The 25,558-nt window shown below is 48.3% G+C and overlaps 1 protein-coding gene across 1 annotated transcript in view; it reads left to right on the forward strand.

Moving 5' to 3' along the window:
- Positions 1–216: 216 nt before the first annotated feature.
- The window catches only part of CCDC9B (coiled-coil domain containing 9B), a 41,030-nt gene continuing 15,688 nt past the window's right edge, over positions 217–25,558 (forward strand). The window contains exons 1-6 of the mRNA XM_059825885.1: positions 217–264; positions 5,658–5,771; positions 6,704–6,808; positions 7,556–7,618; positions 8,002–8,166; positions 17,967–18,116. Coding sequence (XP_059681868.1) covers positions 244–264; positions 5,658–5,771; positions 6,704–6,808; positions 7,556–7,618; positions 8,002–8,166; positions 17,967–18,116 — 618 coding nt within the window. The 5' untranslated portion in view covers positions 217–243. The remainder of the gene's footprint in view (positions 265–5,657; positions 5,772–6,703; positions 6,809–7,555; positions 7,619–8,001; positions 8,167–17,966; positions 18,117–25,558) is intronic.

The raw sequence follows: 25,558 nt of genomic DNA on the forward strand, positions 1-25,558 counted from the left end.
GGAGGGGGGAAAAGGGGGAGTGTTTCTTTTAAAAAGAGAGTGAGATTGGAGAGGAGGACACAGGCACTCAAAACCCTGTCTGTGCTTGGTATATTAGGCAGCCAGTGCTCTTGGCTGGGAGCCCAGACGAGGCTTTTGTAATCAAAACATGATCTTGTATGCTGTGCAACCAGTGCTGAGAAAGGCCGTCTGATGGCTCTCCTCTTTTAGCTCTGCTCTGGAATCTGCCGGGCTTCGCTGCCGATGTCCAACATGCACCGAGCTGTGAGTGCTGCCTTTGTGGGGCCTGGGAGGGGCACGGGGCGGTGGGGTCCCTCACCCAAAAAGGCCACAAAATGATTTGCACTCACTTCCTTCGGGGTGGCCTTTCCATGGTTGTCGCTTTGTGTTTTTTTTTTTCCTTGCCTGGCTGCCAGCAGGCACAGGGAGCCAACAAGCCGTGCCGCATCGGGGCGGGGGGGGGGAGTGTGCCGAGGGGGTGGATTTTGGGTGCTGGGGTTTGCATGTCCATCGCCGGGGCAGGTTGCAGTGGCTGACTCAGGACAACGTGCCTCCCAGGAGGGTGGGAGACCGGGGTAGATGACAAACAGAAACCCAGGCAGTGCTGGATGTTGCCTATCCCGGCAAGGGTTTCAGCTGCAGCTGTCAAGCCGGAGGTTATTTCTTAAAAAGAGCGGATGCATTTGCTTACGCAGGAGAGTGCTAGCTAAGGGCCCTGCTCCTCTCTCCCCTTCCCCCCCCCCCTTCTGTCTTTCTCGCTTTTCCAACCTTCCTGACTCCGAGGTCTCTTGCTGTAGAAGCAGGTGATCGTAGAAGTATGTGGGAATACACTGCATGCAGAGACAGTCTGGAGCGAGGCGTCCCTCCAGCCCCCGATGAGCTGCGTAGCAAGTGTGTGTGCCACTTAGGAGTGGGGGGTATGACAGAACGAGGTGTCGTCATTTAATTGAAGCACGAAGCCGCTCGCTTTCCATTTCTCCTTTTGTGACATTTTTATTTGCAATAGAAAGAGGCTTCTCGTTCTGTGGCTTCGTCACTCTGCCTTGCGATCTAGGAGGCATTGGGCTCAGCTGCTTTCTGATTCAAAGCCATCGCACGTTTGTTCTGCCAAAGCCATTTATAACTCTCCCGTCGCTGTGACATACGGGCACCTTGGCTCCCCGGAAGAGCTTTACTCTGGGGCGGGCACGGTGTCGCCACTTTTCATCCTGAGCATCAGCTTCAGCATGGGCTGGGGTGGCGGATTCGTTCCAGAAGCGGAGGAGAGGGCACGTCCCCCTGTTATCGGCTGGCTCGGAGCGGCGGCTGACGAGCAAATGCTGACTTGGCTTAACCGTACAATGGGTGAGTCCCTGCGAGCCGGTGCGTGGGCTCAAAACGCCGCTCGGCGCTTCTGCACGCAGCGGGGCTGCTCTGTGACCCCGGGGTGTGTGGGCAAGGGACCACCTCTCATCTGTGGCTCCACAGCACTTGCTGAAAGAGATCGTGCAGTGAGAAATACGTTAATGGTTTCATTAATAAAAGGGAGGAGGAGTGCTGAATACCAGCAAAAGTTTCCTTCCAGTGACTTGTTTCCAGCTGGAAATGGGAAGACCCCCCCTCCCCCCTGCACTAGCTGTGTTGCAGCGTAGACAAAATGCTGACAAACGTGCAGTCTCGCGCAGAGAGGGCCAACGGCCTGACAGGTCTTTTCCATCTTTTGACTTTGAAAAGAGAAGAGCACAAACACAATCTCTGCAGGAATTTTTAAATTCTTCCTGAGCTGGCAGCTTTGTCAGTCCTCCTTCAAAGGAATTCGAAGATGAAAGGGGTGTGTTTGAGGGCATGCACCACTTTGATCCCACCCTCAAGCAGCCAACACCCCAGCACTCAGCAAACAGCGAACCTGCCAATTTAGCGCTCACAAAATAGCTTCTGTTCAGGTAAACACTGAATTCAGCTTTAATCAGCCTTGCAAAATGGCCATGAAAGTGTATCCACCCACATACACAATATACTCACCTGTCATGTACCCGGTTGATTGATGGCAATGGAAAAGCTTGTTTCGTTCTCCCGCAGACCTTGACAAAATCCTATTGTCCAGCAGGAGAATGTGTGGAGGCAGTTTAAATGTCCCCGTTGTTCCACCTGAACACAAATGCGTGCCTGTGTCCCGGCAGAGCGGCCCTTGGCGAGGGCTGTGAAGTCAGCACTGATAAAATATCCCTCTGTTGGGATACGAGTGAAGATGCGCTTGTGCAGGATCTGAGCTCTACTTTAGCAAACCGGTTCTCCTGCCTTTCCCCTCTCTGGTTTCTGACATCCAGCACACCTCCTCTGTGATGGTATCACATTTTCAACCTTTAGTCCCTTCTCTCCAAAGAACATTACCTAGGCAGACTTCTCCCCCCATCCGTGGCCCTGTTCTTTGCAGGTGAAGCACAGATCTGCTTGATCAGAGCTGAAATGTGGTTAGCTTGGGTTTTTTTCATGTAAAGCCCGTGAAAGGAAGACCTAACACTGCAAGGTTGTGCAATGATTCAGCAGCTGGATCCCTTCCTTTGAAGGCGAGCGTTGGCCATGCACACAGAGGATGATTTGCAACCCTGGTTCCCGGGAGGCCCATCACACTTCTGTAAGAGCAGTGATGCTAACCCCTGGCTTAATTCCCACACGCTGCCTAGAATGATTTTCTGAAGCACCAGCTGATGAAACGTGCCCACATTCTTACTTGGTGGCCATCTCCCAGGTACCTGAAAACCTTCCCATGTTAAGGAGGTAATTCCTGCAGCTCAGCTAAAATCCTGTGCTTTCAAATGGGCAGGATGTTCCCATCCTGGCAAAATGCTACAACCACACAAGAAATCAAGGGTCAGGTACACAGCCCCTTAATTCTGCCTCATTCAGTGCATTGTCACACTATAAACAAGTACATCTTCAGGAGGCTGGAGGCCCTGTATGGTACTGGATAGAGTTCACAAACGTAGCTGGGAACATGGAGCAGAGTCAAGGGCTTTCCCTCCCCTGGGCTATAGCATCTGTGGTTTTACTCTTTGCCTTCAAGCCTTGGGCTTCTCACTGCATGTTTGCTGAGTTTAAGAAGGGCTGTGTTAGACAGCAGCCCTCCATCCCCTCCTCCGGACCTCCGCTGCTCCAGTGTTTCCTCTGGTGACCTAATTAGAACCAGGCAAAAGGCAGCTGAGGTCTCCAGGAGAAACCCTCCCCTCGCAGGAGAAGGGCTTTGCAAGCCCGTTGGCTACCGCTCGAGGCTGGACCCCAGGGAGCCTGGCTGCGTGACTCACCGCCGGCACGAAGGCACCCAGGGCACGGCAGGCGTCAGACCCAGATCCCGTGTCCCCAGCTGCCGTGGCTGGCCCCTGACATGTCCTTCCCTGCAGGAGGTCACACCTGCTAGGTCATGATTAATGAAGGAAAAGCCCCTCCTGCCCGTGTGCAGAAGCTCTTCCCAGCCTTGAATGCTACAGAGCCTGCAGTGGAGGATGCTTCTGGGGATTTTGCCCTTGGGATGGGCACAGCCAGGAGCTGTCAGCCCTGAAGAAAGGAGGGCAGCAGAAATACTCACTCACAGGGATGCAGCGGCGATTTGCTGCCGTGAAAATGGGGAAACCGACAGTTGTCCTGAGGGTCTTCGTGTTTTTATGAGGAATTTGATAGGCAGCAAACAGGGATGGGCAAAAAACATGCCTTGCCCATGTATCGCGAGCAAAATCACTGTTTTGGGGAATTTTAATCAATTTTATTTGCCAATTAACCATCTATTAATGACTGATTCTGGTTTTAAAGAACAATAAAACCAAACAAACACACCCTTAAGAAAAACAGGCCTGACTCCCCTCCGGCACCACTCCCCCCTGTTTTTTTGTTCTCCGTCCCCCTCAGCACGGGGCACCCCGTCCCTTCGGCGAGGTGAGGGCAGCGTCAGCAATGGGGGTTCGCGCCTAGTGGCTCCCCCGCCAGCAGCAGCCCCTCAAGGGTCCCCACTCAGGTGGAGTGCTCTCCTTTTTTCTTCTTGACCTCCTCCTGCTCTGGCTTCCTTGTCTCTCCTCTCTTAAATACGTTTCCACAGAGGCGCCATTGCCTCCCCTGAAGGGTGCTGAGGCGCCTCACTCCTCTGATGGCTCAGGGGTGCCACAGCCTCCCCTGATTGGCTCAGGGGCCCCACGGACTCCCCCGATTGGTTGAGTTTTGGCGGGAGGCCCATGGGGGAGCCGGCTGGAACCGGCTGCGACCAGCTGGGGGCAGTCCATGGCCTCCTTCCTCACAGGGCACCCTGCAGCCTCCTCCCCACTACTGAAACCTCACCGGTTATGCCCAGTATATCCATGCAACTGGGGTGGCTTTAGGAGCAGGCTTGTAGCGGCCGTCAGGTTAGCACTGGGCTGGGGCTGGGAAAGCCTCCGAGGCTGCGGTTGAAGGTGGGGCACAGCTTTTCTCTGGGCAGGTCCCTCTCCCTGTCCCCAAGGCATGGCTGGGGGCTGCGGTGCCCTGGAGCAGGGTCCGATACCAGCCCCAGAGACCTCGACAGGTCCAGGGCAGGGATGGGGCCAGGATGGTTATGTGCAGCACCAGAGCCGCAGAGAGGCCATGCTGGCCCCAGAGGACATTGGCACACATGAACCTCTTCGCCAGCCCTTGGGGACTGTCAATGTGCCTTTCTTCCACGCACTGGCTGTTTCCGCTTCATAGGGACACAACCCTGAGTGTCACCTGCAGGAGCAACATCTAGTTGCAGTGAGATGTGTGATGGTTTCATTACATTTGCTTCTTGATTCCTCCAAACTTGCCTGGCGCTGTGGGCAGTATGCATTGCGCATGGCAGCTGGATTTGCTGCAGTGCTCCTGCAGCACATTTACTGCAGAGGGCCAAACGGGAAAGGCGGCAGGCTTGGGGTAGCCTGTTGGTGGTTAGAGTTGCAATCCCAGCAAAACAGATATCCAGGTGTGCAATGCCTGCTCAGAGATTTGGGGTTCCTTTCCTCCCCTCCCCAGTCTCACTTTGTCTTACCCAGCTCTCTGTGTGAGCAGAGGAGAGGGAATATGAGATCTCTGCAGCATGCAGATGCCATGCTGATAAGGAGAGCGCAAAAACGCTGTTTAAAAATAAACCTGTAGTTCCTTGGAGATCTCAGCCTTGCCACCTTGCTCTTCATGCAAACACCAGGCAGAGTCTAGACAATATGGATCAGCTTGCTGCAGTGAGTTGATACTCATCAGCATTAATTTTCGCTAGGCGCTGCTGTCACCAGAATTTAAAAAATCCGATTTGTTATCCCCTGTGGTAACCAAGGTATTCTCTGAATGTAAATGGAGGGGAACTGATGTGCCTGAGAACACCTGAACCAACAGTAGGGAGAGGTGTCATCTACAGCATGCCACTAAGCAGTGTGTTAACTCTGGAGCCTACCGACAGCCATCAGAGCGGGACATCAGCTTTTTGCTCTAACTACCTCATTGCTGAAAAAAATTTGTAAGAAAAGAAAAGGTAAATTCTGTCAGGAAAAAGTCAATTTACAAGGTATAGTATTCTTTTGAATGGAGGACCAAGGGAGAAGGGGTGGGGAAAGACTCTTCCATTTCCCACCCTGTCCAAACAGAAGGAGCCGGTTTCGTCCTGTTGGTGTGATGACTGAGAAGATCTTTGCTCCTTCTGTTTTCAGGATGCTGCTGTGGATGATGCAGTGTTAAGGAAGAAAGAGCAGAAAGATGTTGAACTCGATAAGAAAATCTTGGCTTTGCGGAAAAAGAATGAAGCGCTCATACGAAGATACCAGGTGAGTCTGCAGGTTCTGATCTTCCCCAGCTCTGTTTTGGAGTCCTCAACTCGCAGTGTAAAGAAAATGGTCAGCAGTGTAGGAGTGACTTTGTTAGATAACTTTTTTACGTTGGAAAGCATTTGGAGCAGGTGAGCAGAGCTCTGCCTTTAGCTATGGCTCCTGAATTGCACTGGAAAGCAGGCTCGCTGATGCTTGCCTTGCTGCTGCAGCATCGCCTCTTGCCCTACTGTCTTCCTCTATCTGCACCACACCTTTCCCACCCCTTCACCTCATATTCCCCTGACTTTTTCCCCATCTGTCCTTCCCAGTGCCTCATGCTTTTCCCCTTGGACGCACAGGAGGTTGCATCCTCAAGACATTTGATAGGTTATCTTCCCTACCAGGGCAGTGGTGTGGGTTGAAGCTCTTCCCTGGCTGGTCCCATTGTTTCCATGGAGCACAGAAGTGTCCAAAAGAGATTCCATGAAAAAAAAGGAAGATGAAGGCAAATCAAGGCTTTAGCAGCCTGCTGGTTACTGCAGCCTTACCCTCTGAATTAGAAGGAAGTACTCCAGCTACCCCCTGTGTTTCTTTGATCCTGCCTTGGCCAAGAGAGTCTACCCAGCAGCCTGCAGGGAATAGCCAGCCTGGCTTGTATGAGCTGGTTTGCGTGACATTGTGGTAACCCGGAGCTCCCTCTGTGGATTTGCTTACCCTTTTCCATGAGTGTCTGCATATGGCAGTACAGAGTAGGACAGTCTGAGGGTACTCCTGGCAGAAGGGCCCCCCCTTGGCTTGTCTGGGATATTCTCCTGCCTGTGCCCAAGGCGCTTGGCCTTAGGGGCTCTAACATTTGCTGGCTGGGTGGGCAGTCTCGAGTTTGACAGAGCTGTGCTGAAAACCCAAAGACCCAGGGCACGGCTGATAATAAGGATATATATGTGTTTCAGGAAATAGAAGAGGACAAAAAGCGAGCTGAGCAGGAAGGAATGGCTGTTACCTCCAGGAGACCTAAGCAGGACGGACTCACTATTACCATCACCAAAGGTCACAACGTAAGTGCTGCCTCTCCTTCACCACAGGACAGCTGTCACTCCAGTCCTACCTCAGCGAAGTGACATTTCTGAAGGAAATAGCCTCCACAGAAAAGCTCTTTCAGGCATAGGACATAGCTCCTAAGCCCTTGCAAAAGGATGTGCTCTGAGTGATTTTAGCTGATGCACATAAATTTCCAGCCATGCCCAGGCACCTGTACCCAAGCACGCAGAATTAACAGGCAAATGGACGAATGTGTGAACAGGCACGCTTGGACCTGGATGGGTCCCAGGTGTCAACATCGCTACAAACATGTAGGCAGAGTGTATCAGGTGTGTGTGTGTCACTGGAGGCATCAGGAATGCCTCTGAGGATGCCTGTAGGTTGGGCAAAGTCATGGTCTCCTTAGGCTTTGTGAGCAAAGCAAGTAGCCGTTGGTTGCTTTGGGGCTTCCTACAACTGGGGCAAACACTATAAGTCCCAGGCTTCCTTCTTAACTGAACCAAATCTGTGTCTGCCAAGCCCTGTCCACCCCTCCTGGCAGTGTGGGGCTTGGTAAACCACCCGGCCAGTCCTGCTTTAACCCCCTGGTGAAGTCCACTGCCAGCACTAGCACGGAGCTCATTGAGCGAGCCCACCCTCCTTCCGTGCAGTTGGCACTCCTGGGTTGTGAGATCCAGGCTAGTGCGTTGCTCACTTCTCAACCACGCCCCGGCCCTTGCTGTTCTCTGGAGGTGCGCTGTTGCACACATTTTTCTCTCATACAGGACCTGAAAGATGCAATTACCCAGACTGAACACTATGGACAAGATAGCCCAGCCCTCTCGATGGTGAGCACCACCCTCAGGAGCCATCCACTTGGCTTCCAAGGCCATCTCCATCAGGACTTAGCCTTTCCCGATCTAACTCAGAGTGCTGCAGAAAGAGATGAGGATGACATTTGTTTCCTATAACTCTGGCATTTTAGTCTGAAATGTCAGATTTGTAAGTGTAAAGGATTTTCCAGACCCGCTGTAATTGTGGGTTTCGCTGCTGAGCAGACAACGAGCCCCTTGTTCCCTAGGAATGTCACGGCACCGTGACGGGCACAGAAAGCTTCCTTGGGGCAAGGCCTGCCTTTTCTGTAGCTGGCCTCCCTGCTTGTGTGCAGGTGTGTTTTGGGAAGGGAATCACGCTGGCCTGGATTTGCTAACGGAAGTGTTTAATTTTCCAGGACAAAAGGATTGTGAGCGAGAAATGGGGGAGCCCCTGTCCTACGAGCCCTGGGTTCGGCATTGGCAGTGAGGAAGAGGAGGAGGAGGAGGAATCAGATCATATGTTCACGTTCAGGATGGGGAAGAGGATGCAGCTGGCTGTTACCATGGACAACAAAGCCAAGGTGAGCAGGGAAGAGGATTCCTCTTACACTGCAGCCTCTTGACTTACGAAGGGGCTTCTGTTCTGCCTCTCACCCGAGCTTTCTGCTCAGCATGTCCCCCAGTATCTCGCCTCCGAAGGGAGTAGTTCCCTTCCTGCTCCTTTTCTCTCATTTCTCAATGCTTCAGCACAGCCTCAGCCTTCATCTCGAGTTGCCACACACTTTCCTCCCCATGTCTGATTCACAGGAATCGGCCCCCAGGCCTTGCTAAACCTCCCAGCAGCTTCATCCAGCCACGTGTAGCCAGTTCCCATTCTGAGAGATCAGTCACCTCATTGCCCTCCTGGGCCACCGGCGGGTTTGTTAAACTGTGTTGCTGTGCCTGGAAAGGGGATGGAAATAAGTGGGAGCTTGGACAGATTTAGCTACGTTACTCCCCAGCTATGCCCAGGGAGGCAGTGATGTTTGGTGGTAAACCCAGCATAATTTCTCCCTGTTGCTGTACTCCAGAAAGTCCTAAACGCAGAATAAAAAACAGAGGGACATGGATATCTGTTGCAGTTGCCAATGTGACAAGCTGAAAATGTGACACAGTATTTGCAGACTTAATTAAAAATTGTGCAAACCAGCAAAAGTAATTGGAAATGCTACTTCATTTTTTAAACCCCAAAGCATCCCCTCCTGGGTGCTACCCAATCCCTCATGGAATCTGTGCATCTAGATATAATGATCAAAGGACCCTAATGGCAGCTTCGGCATGTCGGGAGTTATTTGCCAAGAAGGGTTTGATAAAACTTTGGCAGTTAGTATTGGCAGCACGTCCAAGGAAGTACGTGCCTGTATGAGCTTCACGCGCCTATTTTCTTCACTTGGAGTATATCTCAGGGGAGTGATCTTGTTCTCACTGGAGTTAGCGAGTTTGACCACAAGATAAATAGGAACAAGAATCAGAAGTGCTACCTTCTTTGGAAAAATATCATGTCTGCGTGCACAGATGCACCTGTATGGGAACTCAGGGAAGCTCTCCAGTTAGTGAGTCTCTGGAGAGAGATTATTGCTGCAGGTGATATTTCTTGCCGTTGAGTATGGTCCAAAAGAATACAAGAGGCAATCTTATCTATTTATTGATTAAGAAGATACTAGTGAGACAATGTTAGACACAACACCCAGGTGAGCACAGCCTCTTTGTGCTGACCATGCTGATGTAAAAGAGACAGAAAGCCTCAGCTGGCCCTGTGCCTTGCTGATACATTGGGGCGGACGAGGTCAGCCCCTGTCTCTGTCACGGCAGCGCTGGGAAAAGGAAGCGGTGGCAGCAAATGGTGCTCCCCTGGGTCCCTGTTTAGGCACAGCAACGTGCTTGGCCCACAAAATGAGAGTGAGCTTTTTTGAACTGAGGTCCAAGCCAAAGACATTCCCCAGGGTAACGAAGCGAAACCCCACCCTTCCTGCTAGCCTGGTGCTTTGGGGTAGGAGTGCTGAAAACCTTGGCTGTAAACAAAAGGCAGAGAGCCATTTCTCCCTCTGAGGCAGCTTGGAAATATTTTTCTGATTTTATGCCTCGAATGCCTTTTCATTTCTATTTCTCCGTGACCTAGTTACCCTTTCTTTCCATGAAGAAATAGGGCACAATCACGGTGCCATTATAAAGTCATTATATGTTACCTTGAAGGAACTGAATCATTTAGGAAATAATGCACTTTTCAGAATGATTTTTCAGGAGAAAGGGACTGAGGCCTCTCATTTCCTTTGTTCCAGATAGATTACCGGTGGCGTGAACATCCCCTTCAAATGAAATCTCATTCCAGCACAGCCAAACCACCTCCTGATGTAAGGGGAAAAATTCTGTTTTTTCTTAGAATAGAGGGTACATACAAATCTAACCGTCCTCATTACTGCCTGAACTTTACCAATGCGCTATTTGAGAGTCTCCTCCGAGGTTTCTCATGGCTATGTAGCTCCACATGGGGGGGCTTATATTTGAAGCAATTACATTTGCAGAGCGAGTGGCTCTCGCAGGCAGGCTGTGTCCCCTGGAGCCGCTTCCATAATCTATAGCTCAGAATTCAAGTCTTAGATGGGGATTTGTATTAGCACAAAGCACTGGCAGCTAAATCACATTGCTGCCTCAAACTCTGTGCCAGGGTTTTTCAGCATGGCCAATTAATAGACCTCTGAGATTTTTCTGCTGGAAGCGCAGACCTCTCTGGAAACTTCCCATAAGTTCCCTGTTGTATGGTATATATGAATTTGTTTGCATTAAGCGCCTTTCACAGGCCTTAGCAGCCCCCCCAAGATCTCCTGAGTGTTGGTGTAAAGCACAACCCATCAGCCTGACTTGATGACAGAGGAAAACTGATTTATTGGTGAACGTTCCAGTGGCATCAATCCAAACTTCCTTTAGTTACTTTAAATATAGTTCTCAAAATGGATGTGCAGGAAGAACATGGGACTGTAATGGGTGAGAGGGAAAAATTATTAGGATTTTGGACAAACCTGTATTTGATATCCTGTGAAGTACTGCTGCTGTCCTGTTAAGGCATCCTCTGGGCAGCTGGAGATTAAAAGAGGGTAGATAACTTGCTTCAGCTTCCCAGTGAACAAAGCTTCTCCAGGTGTCCCTGGAGAGACTTGCTTGGTGGTACTGGCATGACTAAAGGGGCCATCACCATCCTTCCTATGACCATTGCAAGGTTCAAGCAACAGAGTAGCTGGGCTGTGCAGAAAACCATTTACATTCAATCCTAAATATCACAAATCACAAAGCGACAAACCCCAAAGGAAAGGCAGCTGGAAAATTGCATAAACTGGACAGAAGTCCAGGGTTTTCCTCATTCCCCATGTTCTTTTTCCTGACACTCCTCAGACAGGTGTTTTTAGCACTGCCTTTGCAATCTGGGGCATGCCTCAGACATAAGATGGGCACTTGTCAATTTACGGTTTCTCAGTGAATTGCTACAAGGGAAGCAGTGTAGTTTTGTTTGACTGCAGCTGAATAGCTAGTGCCAGAGTCTCGAATCTCCTGCAGGCAGTGAGTGAGCCGGGACAAGCCCTGTGGAGGGGAAGAGGTGGCTCTGCCAGGTACTGCGGGCTGTTCAGGCTCCTCTCTCTGTTCCCATTGGCTCTGCATGGGCACTTTCCTCATTTGACATCCCTCGCTTTGGGATCTAGCGCACCAAGGACCACGATTTCCCAGCGTGAGACAAGCAATCTAGGAACTCACTGATATTCTTAAAATAATAAACAAAAGACACGTGTCGGCACATTAAGCAGAACGTGCCTTCAGGCAACCCATCTTAGCCAGAAGCAATATGTGGAGCACGGGAGGGAGGGAGAGAGGGTATTACATAGAAAAGCTGGTGGTCTGTCAGCCTGTGTCTGTCTAGCTATCACAGCTCTGCTAAGTAGATATTTCCTGTATCAGCCTCTGAGTCTTCCTTGCCATCTGCTCAATAAACTGCAGGGTTTAACGGCTTTGCCAACACGCCAGCCTTCCCACAGTGACTTTTAACATCTAATGGCCCCAGGAAGGTGCTGCCTCCCTGTAAATCCAGTAGCGCACTTTGAGGCTTCCGTCCCCCTCACGGTATTTGGGTACAAGGTCCTCTGCATTGGGTTTCAGGTTTTCAGGTAGTGGCTCTGCTGTCGCTTGCACTCAGGGCCCATGTCCCTCCTCAGGAAGGGCTTTCTCCGATAGTAAGCGATGAAGCCATCTTCCAAATGTACCCACCCAGTGCTGGGCCTCCCTGGCAAGAGTTATTTGTGACCATGTTATTTGTCTAAAGGACAGGCTGTCACCACCTAAACACTGAAGAGCTCCAGGGAACAGCTGTTGACTTAAGCCAGAATTAATGTTTGATGTACAAGTTATGGATTAATAGCTTGCTATTGCCTTGCTAAGCTATCACTGGGCTTACTTTCTCAATAAAAAAAAATTAACTAGAATGCTAAACACCTTGTATCGGTGCTCTGTTTAGGGCAGAGCAAGCCCAGCTCTCCAGTTCATTAACTAACCTCAGCAGTACAACCTAGGATTACTGTGCATGCCTGCTCAGGGCTTAAAGGAGGGAAGATGTGTTGCCTTGAAACTCAGGATTATCCCTGGAGCAAAAATATTTCCTGGGAATAATAACCAAAGCGATGTACAGCTTCAGCACCAAAGTATCTACCAGGCTCGAGCGATTCAGTGGTTCCAAAGCAAAGCCGGACCAGATTTTCAGCCTCTGAATCATGCTACAAACAGAGCAGGGAGGCAGGACAGCAAGCAGTTAGGAGGCTATTCTGCAAGGCGTAATGTGTCCACCTGCCTTCAGAGGATGTCAGCAGATCTCAGCTCTTCCCCAAATATATTACAGTCATGCAGAACTGGACCCTGTACACGAGGGTCTAACTTGAGTCATTCCCAGGATTCCCAAGAGCTTTGCTCTTAGAGCGGGAGAACGCTGTCCTTTGTGGGGTCTGTTTGCACGTTGAGGAAACAGCAGTGCCTTCCTTGGGCTGCAGAGCTCCGTGGTGGCAGCAGGCAGCCTCCTCGGCTGGAGGGTTGCTGCCAGGGAGGCAGGTGCTGGGGAAAAGAAAGAGATTCTTTCACAGAAAACTGCTTTACAGATTGCTTTGTGCAGTTGCCCAGATTGTTTTACACAGCCCGCCTCCCCGAAAGACATGGGCGAGGAACAGGTTTTTAGAAGAGGAGGGGCTAGTGTGGGGAGAGAAACAAGAGAGTAGCAGTCTTCTATACACCAATTCCAAAACAGGGAGGCTGTATTTGTCTCTGTTGTGACTCCACTGACATTTTTGGGGTTAAGTCGCAGATCCATGATGTATAGGGGGCCTCAAAAAACTGCTAAGCGCTTTTCTTCCATGTCTCCAGTCATAAGAAAGGGTTTAGTTTTCCTTATAAAGCGGAACCGTGAAGCACACACAATGATGCTCATCACTTCATCCTTTCTAGCTGTGAGAAAAAGTTTAAATAGGAAAGCTCAGGTTTTCAGAGCGGCTGACAAGATTTTGGTTTTCACTACCTTTTCATCACAAAAAAAGTGTTTGTTCATATATCTGGAAGACACATGATTCAGTTAGCATAACTTTGCGAGCTATCGTATAAGAGGTGTCCATTTATATAGTCTTTAATGGAAGAGTTAAATAAAACTGCATTTTCCTGTGTTTATCACAGGGTAAGAGCACTGGCATGGCCTGTTAGTGCCGATACCCAGTAAATTCCTAAAATGACCAGGTTAATACTATATTTCTGAGCTACTAGATCACCTCAGCAAACTGCCAACATGAATGAGACCAGAGGGTACTCTTGTGGCTGAAGACATTTCCCCATGAACCCAGAGGGGATGGCAGGAGAGATTTGCAGCTTCAAATTATCCAGCCCAGCTCTGTGGTCTGAAATACAAGACCAAGATAGTCTGTTCACAAGGTTAATTTTTCTTCCACCTACGTCCATTAATACAGATTTGCACTGACATAAAGAAAAACCACATTGGTTTCTTTGACTGCAAGCAGGAATCCTATGCTGACTATTCTAATTTGTCTTCTGTTTTAGTGAAATTTAGGAATAAAGTATATGAATCATAGAGCATAAACAGGGTTTGAAATATTCTTTTCATTTTAAAACATCCTGTGTCTGTATTGGCTAATCGTTCTGGCAATGGAAATATGTTACCTTTGGACATGATGTGTTTCAGTCATTCAAAAGCAGGTGCCACTTAAAAGCCAAGACCAAAGTGCTTGTGAGCTTCATGGCTGACTGATCCTGAATTCTGGTCTGTACTACCTAGTTCTAGTTGTATAAAAGCCGGAACTGCAGAAAACAGGCAAAATTACTAAATTCATACCTCATATTAAATTCATTACTTGCATACATCTGCACACATGCATATGTGCATATACACACATACACAGATGTAAAACCTGAAGAAGTTTTACTTCATAATTGAAGCAGGCTATAGACTTGGGCACAATAATAGAATCATAAAATAGCTGAGGTGGGATGGGACCTCTGGAGGTCACCTGGTCTGATCCCCTGATAAAAAGTTATCTTCAAAGTTATCTCAGGTTGCTCAGGGCTGAGTCCAGTCAAGTTCTGAAAGAGTCCAATCAAGTTCAGTGGGGATTTCACAGGCTCTTTGGGCACCTGTTTCCAAGTGTTTGACTACCACCACTGTGACTTTTTTTCCCTTAATTCCAGTTGTACTTTGCCTTGTGGCAGGTTGTGTCCGTTGCCTCTTGCCCTTTTGCTGTGTACCTCTAAGAGGAGTCGGGCTCTCTTCTCTTCATAACACCTTTTCAGACAGAGGAATGCTGCGGTTAGGTTCCCTCTTTGCCTCTTCTCTCTCCAGACCTAACAAATGTAGCCTCACCGTGTGCATCCTGTGCTCCAGCCCTGTAACCGTCTTGGTGATCCTCCACTAGACACTTTCAATTTGTCTATACCTCTCTCATCTTGCGGTGAAGGGAAACTGGACACAATACTTCAAATATGGCCCAAACAGAGGGAAGTAATCACTTCCCTCAACCTGATCGCTATCCTTGTGCTAATGGAACCAAGTGAGCAACTAGCCCTCCTCACTGTTCACTCATGATCAAGTTGTTGCCCACCAGGCTCCCAAAGTACTTCTGCAGAGCTGCTCCCAGCCAGCTGGGCCCCTGCCTGTAGTGATGCATGGGATTCTTTGGGGTTCTTTTGTCCCGGGTGCAGACTTGTCATTTGTTTTTGTTGACCCTCCTCCACCTCGTCAAGATCCCTCTGAATGACAGTACCATTCTCCAGTGTATCAGCTTGGTGTCACCCATGAACTTGATGAAAGTGTAGTCTGTCCTATTATCCAGACCGCTGAAGATGTTAAGCAGTAGAAAGCAGCCTCACAGCGATATCAGCCCACACCCTCAGCACTCTTGGATGCAGCCCACCTAGTCCCACCTTCTTACTTTATTTAAATGGTGCATAACTGAATCTTCCAGGATGCTGAGGGAGTCGAGCATTTCTCTGACTCTGCCACTAGGTTAAGGACTTGGGAGGTAGAGAGCAGACCTTGCCAGTAAAAGACCCAGACAATGAAGGCATAGAGTGACCAGTCTTTTCCATGCCCTGTGTCACTAAGTTGCCCACTCCACTCAGCAGCAGGCCAGCAGCTTTCTTCAGCTTTCTTTGCTGCTAATGTATCTGCAGAAGTCCTTCTTGCTGACCTTCACATCTCTCACTTGTTTCAACTCCAGGTGAGCTTTGGCTTTCCTAACTCCATCCCTGCATGCCCAGGTCCTGCTCCCATAATCTTTCTTGAAAGCCTGTCCCTTTCTACCTCCCACATATTCCCTTTTTGCATTTAAATTCAATCAGGAGCTCCCTGCTCAGCCAAGGCTCTTTCCCCACCCTCTCATTTTCTTGTACAACAGGAAGTCCTTAGTTACGTTCTTGTGCCTTGTCCATGAAAATCAATCATCAGGTTTCCTGGGCTCCTTTCCCCTTCAAGACAGCTTCCTGCAGGATCCTGCCTACCAGTTCCCTCAACAAGTCAACATCCGCTCTCCTGAAGCCCATGGTCTCTAGTCTGCTGCTTGCCTTCCTTACTGCTCTCAGGCTCCTAAAATCCACTGTCTTCTGGTCACTGCTGCTAAAGCTGCCATGGACCTCCACATCTTCAACCAGTTCTGACTTTAGGAATCAGGCAGTCACTTACTGAGCTGCAGTAATGCAATCACTTGTAACATTGTAACTGCAGTGGGATGTGTAATTAAGGACAGGCTAGCATGCCCTATTCACGGAAGGGGAGTAAAGTAGGATTTCGGAGCAGTTTAGATTCTGGTTTGCACTTTCTGGCTCTGCCCGGTCTCTGATAAAATCTTATTCTTAAGACAGATACATAGACTAAAGCCTTTAAAACAGCTCACAGAGTTTATAGGTATGGGGACTTTTCCAGGACGTATATCCTGGCTGCAAATAAAAGTACCCCTAAATGTCTGGCTATGGTAGATGCCAAGACAGTTGTACTCCGTGTTTAGGTGATTGCCTGTTCTCTTGACTATCAGATTTTACTCTCTCAGGAAAAAGGTCTTGACATCTCTAGGGATGGCTCACAGATGTTGGTCCTCGGCAGCAAAGTAGGCGGCTGCATTGACACAAACATAGAGAACATCACGGAAAGTACTAGAATGGCATTGAACAGATTGGCAGCAGATCTTTGCTTTGAACGCAACATGTGGCTTCACTTATTTCAAGAAAAGCAGAAATAGCAAGGGTCCTACTAAGGGCAGCAAAACTTGTTAGGAGCTACAGCTGAAACCTAAAACCAGAGCTGTACATACTCAAGGGAATGTATAGAAGGGTTCCCACCATGTCCACACAGCTCTGTCAGCCAGAACCAATGGCAGTGCAGGGACCCACTCCTCTTCTCATGTGCATCAGACTAACACAAGAACTATCTCTGCTGAGACAGCAAAATTACACAGATGTGAAAGAAGAATAAACAAGAGACTGAAGGTCTGGTGCTGGAAATACTCCAGTACCTCCTGAAACATTTATCATGTGTTAGGAAGCTCAGTGACTGGACAAGTGATAAAAAAAGTCTTGCTGACGGAGGCTGTCTGCAGCAAGGCTCCCTCCATGCTAACATCTGCACTTCTGGCAGAGCCAAGTGAAGATGAGGCTAATGCAAGACATCTTGATATCACATGTCATGGCAAATTCACTGATGCTTGCAAGACTTCCATACAAATCTGAGGTCAGTGTGTGCTCTTTGTTTTTGAAACCAAGTTTGTAGCAACAAAGAGAGCAACAAGTTTCACTGAAGTTTACTTGGAGGTTTTGAGCTCCTTTGAAATCAAAACTCCAATATGTGTGGAAGTCCAGGGAGAAAAACAGAGGAAAATATACCATCCTTTAGAGAGGGAAGCTGCTGAGGTTTGTTCATCCCTGGTAGAGTCAAGCAGAGGAATCATACAGATGAAGAGAAAAGAAAAAGATCAGAGGTAAAGATGGAGATGACTTATTAAGTCTTTCATTTCCCTGTAAGGCAAAAATAAAAAGGCACATGATGGAACTGAAAGATGATACTTTTAAATGAGAAAAAGTATGTATTTTCATACAAAGATGTGCTCATTTTGTGGAAGTGATGGCTGAGGGCGCTGGCAGGAGCTCAGCCAGCAACAAAGATAATTAACAGAATAAGAACCAGATGTAAATCCATGCAGTAAAGTCATGAACTGATACAGACAGCTGGAAATAATATCTGAAAGGGGTAAACTGCCCTTCTTCAAGGAGTTTATATATCAGTTTTCTACACTATTCCACTGCTGAATAAATAATTCCAGAAATATGAACGCACAATGACTATGAAGATGATAAATTATCAAGTGTTAATACACTTCAGGGTAGAAACTGCTTTGTGGTCAAGGTTGGAGAGAACACCACTGTTTCCCTTCTCTTTCACCCTCTAGGCTTCTGCTCCAATGTAGCCTCACATTTTATTGGGACATGTTGTTTGGTGAGAGGACAACTTCACATTTGTTTCAAAGACACAAATGCAAGATGGCTCACCTGTCTAAAATAAAAACAGCAATCAGTGTTCATGCTGCAAAGCATCGGAACAGGGTAAATCCCACCCTACCTAAGTTGTGCTCAGTTAAACCGTGCCTGTGTAATATTACATATCCCTTAAAGTATCTAGGGTGGCAGCTTTATAAACCAAGACGACTGACTATCTGGCTCATGTTTCTGCCAGACCAAAATCCTTTGCAATTTGGGGATGGCCACTCTCCTAGGAAGGGCACTACACAGGGCTAATGGAGGTGTCATTAACTCATCCCGTCCTTTCCAGGGCAAGCGGATCGTCAGTGAGAAACGCACCGAGTGCTTCCCTGGCCCAGGCAGAGTGCCAGACCTGAGTGAAGAAGAGACAGACCATTTGGTGGCTTTCCGCCGGGGGAGGAGGATGCAGATCGCCATCACCATGGATAACAAGGAAAAAGTAAGTACATTGCGAATGACTGGGCTGTAACATATCAGTGGCATCCACTCGTTCTGCTGGCATGAGAAGGGCCATGAAAGCAGATTAGGAGCTAGCCCAGCAACAGGACATTGGGAGAGACTATGTATTAATAGCATGAAGCTTATTACCATAAAACTCTCTGGCTTCCATCACTGTGAGAGAGGAAAGGCTACAATCCTTTCCCTTCACTGAGATCCTACCTAGAGCTAGCAGGCTCTTAAACAAACTGGGTCTGTAAGAAATACCAGGTGCTGTTTTGGGAGGATTGATGAAAGCACTGCCAGATATGAGGCATGAATCTCACCTCTTGTCTCTTACCAACTTCTTTTTGGGGCCATATAGCAGATTGAGTCAGGAGCGCTGTCCTCTTGACTCACTGCATGAATTAAAAGTCAACAAGGCTGGGCAATATCTGCTTCTAAACCCAAGTCCTGCTGTGCCTAGCCATAACCTACTGGGTGAGCTGGCTGAACTTTGTTAATCTTTGAAACATATTTCAAATACTTCTTTGCAAATACCTTCCTCTTTACACACACGGAGGCATGTGATATTTTCCTATTTGAGAGTTTGCACAGATAAGTAAGAATGCCTGCAGCAAACAGGGTCAGCAAAGACTATGAAGGAAAACAACGCTTACTGTAGCTGCCAAACACACCCAGGAACGCTGGGAGACCTATGCAGCACCCTCTCCGGGACAGCAGCCAACCATCTGCTAACTGCCCACGTTAATCTTCAGCTTCTGCTCCTCCCGAGTTTACCTAGGCTCTGAAAGCCCATATGCTCCTTTCTCATGGCTACCAAGAAGTTTTTTGAAGGCCATAAACCTCATACAGGCTGCCTGATTGAGCCACTAGTAACTGCCCATTCGCCAGAGGTTCACGTGGCAGCTGTCTCTCGTTTCAGTCTAGGCATCACAGACACACCTAGACATGATGGTGGGATGAGAGTGACCTGACCATGCCTGTGCTGTAGCTGTCCTTGAGGCTGTCAGTGTATTTCTGTGATGTGCAGGGCAAGTCTCTCCGCTTCTGCTCTTGCTGGGCTTGTTTAAATACTTATCTCTGAGGTCATCAAGGCTGGGACTGTGCTAGGAGGGAGCAGCAGGAGGAGTGCCTAGATTTTGGCTTCAGGTCATGAGCCCTCTTTTAAAAGTGTATGGACAGCCCTGGAAAAGGTAATATCTCATATGCTTTTATACTGGAACATGAAAACTGAGGCTGAGGGTCCACATATGTGGTTTTGGCGATACCTTGCTCATATTGACCCCAAAGCAGTTAGATTCAGAGTGTGTACGAGAGCAGGCCTACAGCTGCGCTAGCTTAAAGCCGTATCTGCCTACACCTTTTTACATGAACCACTGAAGATCTGATGTTTTGAGTTGTAGCTGGCAAAGAGGGTGTGATGGCCCTAATGCCTGGCAGATTTGATTTTGGTCATTCAGCAGAGGTTGGTGTCTTGGGTCTTGCGCCTGCTACTGTCAGCTCCCACAGTGCTACCATTCGTTTAAGCTCATTCATTTAAATTTATTCCCAGTGAACGCAATTACCTCCATATAGCAGTGCAAGGAGCACACGCAGCTCTGTCAGCCCTCCTTTCTTCAGTTGTACACAGCCACAGTGGTCTTCTTCACACAGTTTGGGTGAGAAGGTAATCCTGATAATCCCCAGGAATGCAGCAACTCTATGCTGCTCCTCCTTAGATACCAAAGTTCATTTAAAGTCTTCCCTTTTTTTTCCCCTTAATCCAAACCCAGTCGCTCAGTTGGCAGAGGGTAGGACTGAAGCTCAGGCACTCTTCTAGCAACAGCGGGCTGTGAGGGAGGCCTGCTAGGTGCTGGATGAGAGACTGCTGGTCCTGATGGCCACAGGGAGAAGGTTTGTACAGAGCCATTTGGTGCCTTCACGCCTTGGCTGAACAAGAGAAGGAACTCTGTCAGGAGTACAGGAAAGCCACAGAGGCTTCATATAACTCTAGCTATCAGACAACACTGCTGAGGAGCAGTATATGCCCTCAGCATTACTTAAGACTGAAAAGATAGTTTTGCTTGATCACCTGGTCTTCTGGCTGGAGAGATAGCCTGGCTCAACACCAGCCTTGGACTAACGTTGCTGGCAAGACCCATTTAGCAATAGCATCATGCTTCTTGCTGGCACAGAAAAATTGTCCCCTGCTTTCTGTTACTAAGCTTTGAAGCATACCTCCCCCAGCCTCTTGGAAGCTCACAGAGAGCAAAACAGGAGCTTACGGCTGCCTGGAAGGCAGAGTGCTTTCAGGGACCACGTGCTCTCCCAGCCTGCACAGGAGGCAGGGAGCAAGCACAGGGCTTCCCATGGAGCACACCTCCCACGGCTGGGAAATGGAGAGGCCGGAAGAGCGTGTTAATGAGCTTATTTTTAAAATGGGCTTTCATGGGAGTATTTGTTGTTGTTCTTTGGATTCCTCTTATAATTTAGAAAAAGACATAAAACTGTTTGAAACTCTAGTTTCTGATACCTGTTGCCAGCTGGATATTTTTCAGAGTCCAGCTGAGCTCAGGAGATTTCCTTGTTCCTGGTGAATTCCCTAGGCTGACCAGGCCCTGTTTCATCCCTAGTTAATGAAGATATCTTCATATTGACATTTTAATTGTGTAACTTCAGACAACAGCTACAACAGCCAGGACAAAAACCATCTCTCAGCACGCAGGCACCTTACAACATGACAAAAGGATGTGGCTGTAAGAGAGTTAAATGGTTGGATTTCACAGTCACCTCTGCAAGCTACTTTCTTCCATCCACACTTGGTCAGCCTTTTCCCAGGATCAGTGACAGAAGCAGATGTGGCCTGAAGTGATGGATCACGTGGGCTGGTTGAGTCAAGGGAGATTTGGTCTGGCCCACCCTGTCACTTGAGCTGTTCCTAAGCTATGTTAAGGATTAGTGTTTTAAACAAGTGCTTCCTTTTACTGGTGATGATGGTGCTTGAAAAATTGAAACCAGGCAAGGCTGTCTCACATGCTGTGCCTCAGAGCAATGTGCTTTTCCAAGAGGCACTGGAAGACGGCAGTGCAGAAAGCAGATCGGAGTTAGTAATGCCAAAATGTATAAAATGCTGTATTAAGTAATTTTAGCCTGCAGAACTCAGTGTGTGTCACAGGGATATTGAATACAGCAATTCATTTTGGAAATGGAGGCTGAATCCCACCAGCACTGTTGGAATCACAGCATCCACAAACCCTGCCAGCCCTGGGCTTCAGTTCCCCCCACGTAAACAGGGTTATAGCATGCCTCTGCCATTCTAGCTGTGGTGCCGACAAGCACGTGAGCAATGCTGAGTGGCTCAGCGCTGCATCACTTCAGGAAAGCTGGTAAACAGGGAACCGGCTGGTAAGCAGGGAAACCTGCCCTGGTGGGCTCTGCAACCCAAAGCCACCCCAGCACTGCAGCAGAGCTGGGACCTGCCCAGCGTGGGCTGGGCACTAGCAGGAGTGTTAGTGCAGCAGTGTCTGCACTAGGTGTTTGCAGCAGCAGCCAGCAGCACAGCGTCAAGGAAAGAGCAGAAGACCAGGGAAGCCTGCAGTCATCCCTCCCCTCCTATACTCACCAGCCCCCAAGTTAGGGGCCTCCTCTGCCGAGAACAGCATCTTTCTCCTTGACAGGCTTTTTCTTGCCTGAATTCTAATTTTTTTTATCTTTTTTTTTGAGTCCATCTAAACTTTATCCCCCATGACGTCTCCAGCCAAGAGCTGCAATGTTGAGTGATGTGCAGTGTTGAAACATGCATCCCTTCTTTTTCTTCAAACTTGTTACCTGGTAACTCCATTTGATGTTTCTGTGTCATGGGAAGCAGTGCATAGCTCACCCCCTCACTTTCCCAAAGTACAAACGATTTTATTGGCCTGTTTCACATCTCCCTTCAGCCATTTCTTCTGCAGACTTAAGAGACTGACCCTATTTAGACGTGTCTGGTGAGGAAGTAGTTTATATTTTTGATCACTCTCATTGCCCTCATTTGTGCCTTTGTTATTTTTACTATATTCTTTTAATACAAGGAGACCAGAACTGTACATGGTATTCAAGCTGCGGGCTCTTGTGGATGTACTCAGTGACATAACAATGTTTCTGGCTTGTTCTCTATTCTTCTCCTAACAACTTCCCCTTTTCTTTGCTTTTTTTCTAAATAATTGCGCTAACATTTCCAGAGAACTAGTCACAATAACACCAAAATTTCATTCCTGAGTGTTAATCATAGTTCAGGCTTCATTACTGTGTGTGTATATATAAGAAGGGGCATTTTTCTCCATGTGAGTTATTTTGTACTATTGATATTGAATTTTATCTGTAATTTTATGATGCAGGCACTCAATGTCAAGAGATCTTTTGCAGCTCATTCCTGGCAAATTACATTCTTTTCCCTGGATGATTTAGTATCATCAGCGAACTGTCATCTCTCTGTTCAGCTCCTTTTCCAGACCATTTATGAGCATGTTGAGCAGCGCATGTTCCAGTGGCACACCCTTGCTAATCTTCTACCATGGAAACTGTCATTTTCTTGCCACTTTATTTTTCTATCCTTTAATTAGTTGTTAATCCAAAGGAGAAACTTCATTTTCATCCCCAAATTGATCAGCTACTGGGAGAACCTGATGGGGTATCAGTGTTGTCATCTGAGTAGCTGTGTGTTAGGACCTGAGCTGAGACCCCCAGTTCGAGGACTAGCTTTCAGCCTCCCTTATTACCCCAGCATGGTCCATCCTTTGGGGTTTTTTCCCTCATGCCCCGGCTGGTTCCCTGCTCATTCTGGACTATTTGTGTCCTCCCTTCCACAGAAGCCTGTGGTGCCTAGGAGAGAGGATCACATCCGTCACTCCCCCTTCAGTAACATCCCATAGCCTGGCCACCGTCAAATATCCTTCCTCTTCTCTGCACTTGCCAAATTTATCGTATTAAAACATTTGATGGGCATCCTTGTTATCCCACACTTTTCTCTATTTTTATTCATGATGAAATTCAATTAAAAAAAAAAAAAAAGGATTCCCATTCTTGCTGCCCTTCATGCTTCTAGCTAGCACCATGCCGTCAGTCCCAGACCACATTGCAGCTGGCAGCGCACAGCTGTGGCAGAAGCTGCCAAAGAGAAAATGAAGAAAAAAAAAAGCTGTTCTCATGGTATTCTTTTCCAAAACAGCCCCAGTGCCTTATATTACCCTGCCATCTTGAAGCCTGTTTTTCTTGCCCAGTGAAAGACTCTTTTACCCTCTGTTAGCACAGAGGGCTGGGGGGACCAAACTATCCTGTCTCCTTGCAGAATGAATTAGCCTGAGCACACCAATCTCAGTGTGCATCTACTGATGTAACTTCACGGCCTCCAGTGCTGCTGCTGGCTTGGAGGTGCCACATCTGGGACCTTTCTTCCCACCTCTGCCTGGCTGCCCCTAAATCTGCATCAGGGCTCTCCCTGCAAGCAGGGCTGGGGATGATGCCTAATGTTTTCCTAAAAAGCCACTCCATTCTCTGGCAGTGTTTCAGGATCATTAATACATTAGAGCTTCCAGCCAGCAGCCCAGGACCAGTGGAGCGCAATGGTTAATTAGCAGGTTACAAATCATCTTTTAAATGGACAGTTGATAGGGCTTCAGGGCTTTTAAATTGTGCTTTTATTAACAGAGTTTCCCAGGATGGTATATCAGAAATGACTGTTTGTTATCAAGAGACACAAAAACTGCTTTCAGGGACTTACACAGCTGAGTCTGACTCCCGTGCTTGCATGGGAGAGGAACCAAACCTATGGCAGGAGAAACAGTTGCTTTTACATTGTAGATGGGAGGGGAAGATAGGCAGAAAGGGTGGCTGAAAAGTCTTTAGCTCCCTTCAGGTAGCACAATTAGTAAGCAGATTTTTCAAAAGAGTTAGAAAAAAATATCCTCTCATGTACTAGTTTCAAAAATCCTGCCCAGTGGGGGATCCAAGCACTGGAAAACCAGCTCTAAGCTCTTACAAAAATCTCCTCCTGCAGAAGAAGTGCCAGTTCTGGTGTCGACACGTGCCTGGAGAAGTGGGTACCAAAAGGTTAATGCAACACATTTGTTGGTATTTATTTTTAAAATAAGAAGACAGTGAAGTAGCCCAGAGACGTCGAAGCCTGTCAAAGCTTTTGGTTTGGAGAGCTGTTAGTATAAAACAATGCTTAACAGGGCTGGATAATAGCATCAGCATTGTCACCATTGCACATTAACATTAGCTGGGTATATGTGCGTCAGGAGGTCAGACAAACCCAACATCAGAAAGCATTTGGAATCCCGTGCCGTATCCCAGTTAGGAGCAGGCTCTGCCCCACCCTGGACCATTCTGTGGCTGAGAAATTGAGAAATCCTTGCATAAATCTCAGGATAAATGAACGTAATCTTCTCTGTCTACTTCAGGTTTTTGTTCCCTCCTCACATCTCTTCTCAGGCTGTGCAGGAACAGTTAAATTATGAGATGACAATGTCATTGTCATATTTCATAATTTTGGGGGCGGAGAGGAGGAAGGAGGAGAAAAACATGTTTTGCTTCCCCATGGCCTGGGTGTGTCATAACAGGCTAACAGCAGCTCTGGGGCAGCGCAGAGCAAATGTGAAAATCTGCTCCTGAGCCAGTGCAAAAGCAAAGCTAACCATGTTTTTTTAACTGCAGAGTTCAGACCTGCTTTTCTGGTAGAAGAGAACCAGATTTTTTTGGTCCTCTTTGTTTTCCACAGTGCCCTTTGAGAAGCAAAAATAGAAGCAGACTAAGGAAAAAGGCAGCCTGGCTTTGAGCGAGGGGTGTAAAAGGATGGAGAGTTGTACAGTGGCTCTGTGACAGAGCGATTTGTGGCGAGCACTGAAGAGCTGGTGCCCAAAACAGGACAGCCTCTGATCGCAGGTCTTCAGCGCTGGCCAGCCACGCAGGAGCTGCGTCTTCTCCTGCATCTCGCGAGCTGCAGTACGGTGCCTCAGCTGGGCCGTCCCAGCACATTTCCTGGGCGCAAGCTCGCTCTTCGCTTGGCAGAGGCCGGGCTGAAGTCAAGCTGCGCTGGGCTGCAGACTGGCAGAGGCACACTGCTCCCCCCGCAGCTCCTGCACACCCTGGCTCAGTGCTCCGGCTGTGCGGATGCTCTGGCTTTCCGGTTCCTGTCTTCGGGGACACAATCAGGCATTGTAAAGGGTCCAAACCAAATCATTCTTTGCATGAGCTTGCATGAGAAATATGCAGACTCAGAGGAAACAATAAGCACACCCATGCAGCTCCCTGCCTCAGTTTCCCCATCAGTTGTGACCTGTCTTTGGCATTTCCCAGGCAATCAGTGCTCCTTCTCTCCTGTCCCTCCTCCCACACAAGGTTTCCCCCAGGGACAGAGGGGTCCAGCTCTTCTGCAGCAGCTGGCTCCTTTGTAGTGTTTCTAAAATGGTGAGTTTCTTTTAC

This window comes from Gavia stellata, chromosome 17 (genome assembly GCF_030936135.1).
Source record: "Gavia stellata isolate bGavSte3 chromosome 17, bGavSte3.hap2, whole genome shotgun sequence".
NCBI lineage: Eukaryota > Metazoa > Chordata > Aves > Gaviiformes > Gaviidae > Gavia > Gavia stellata.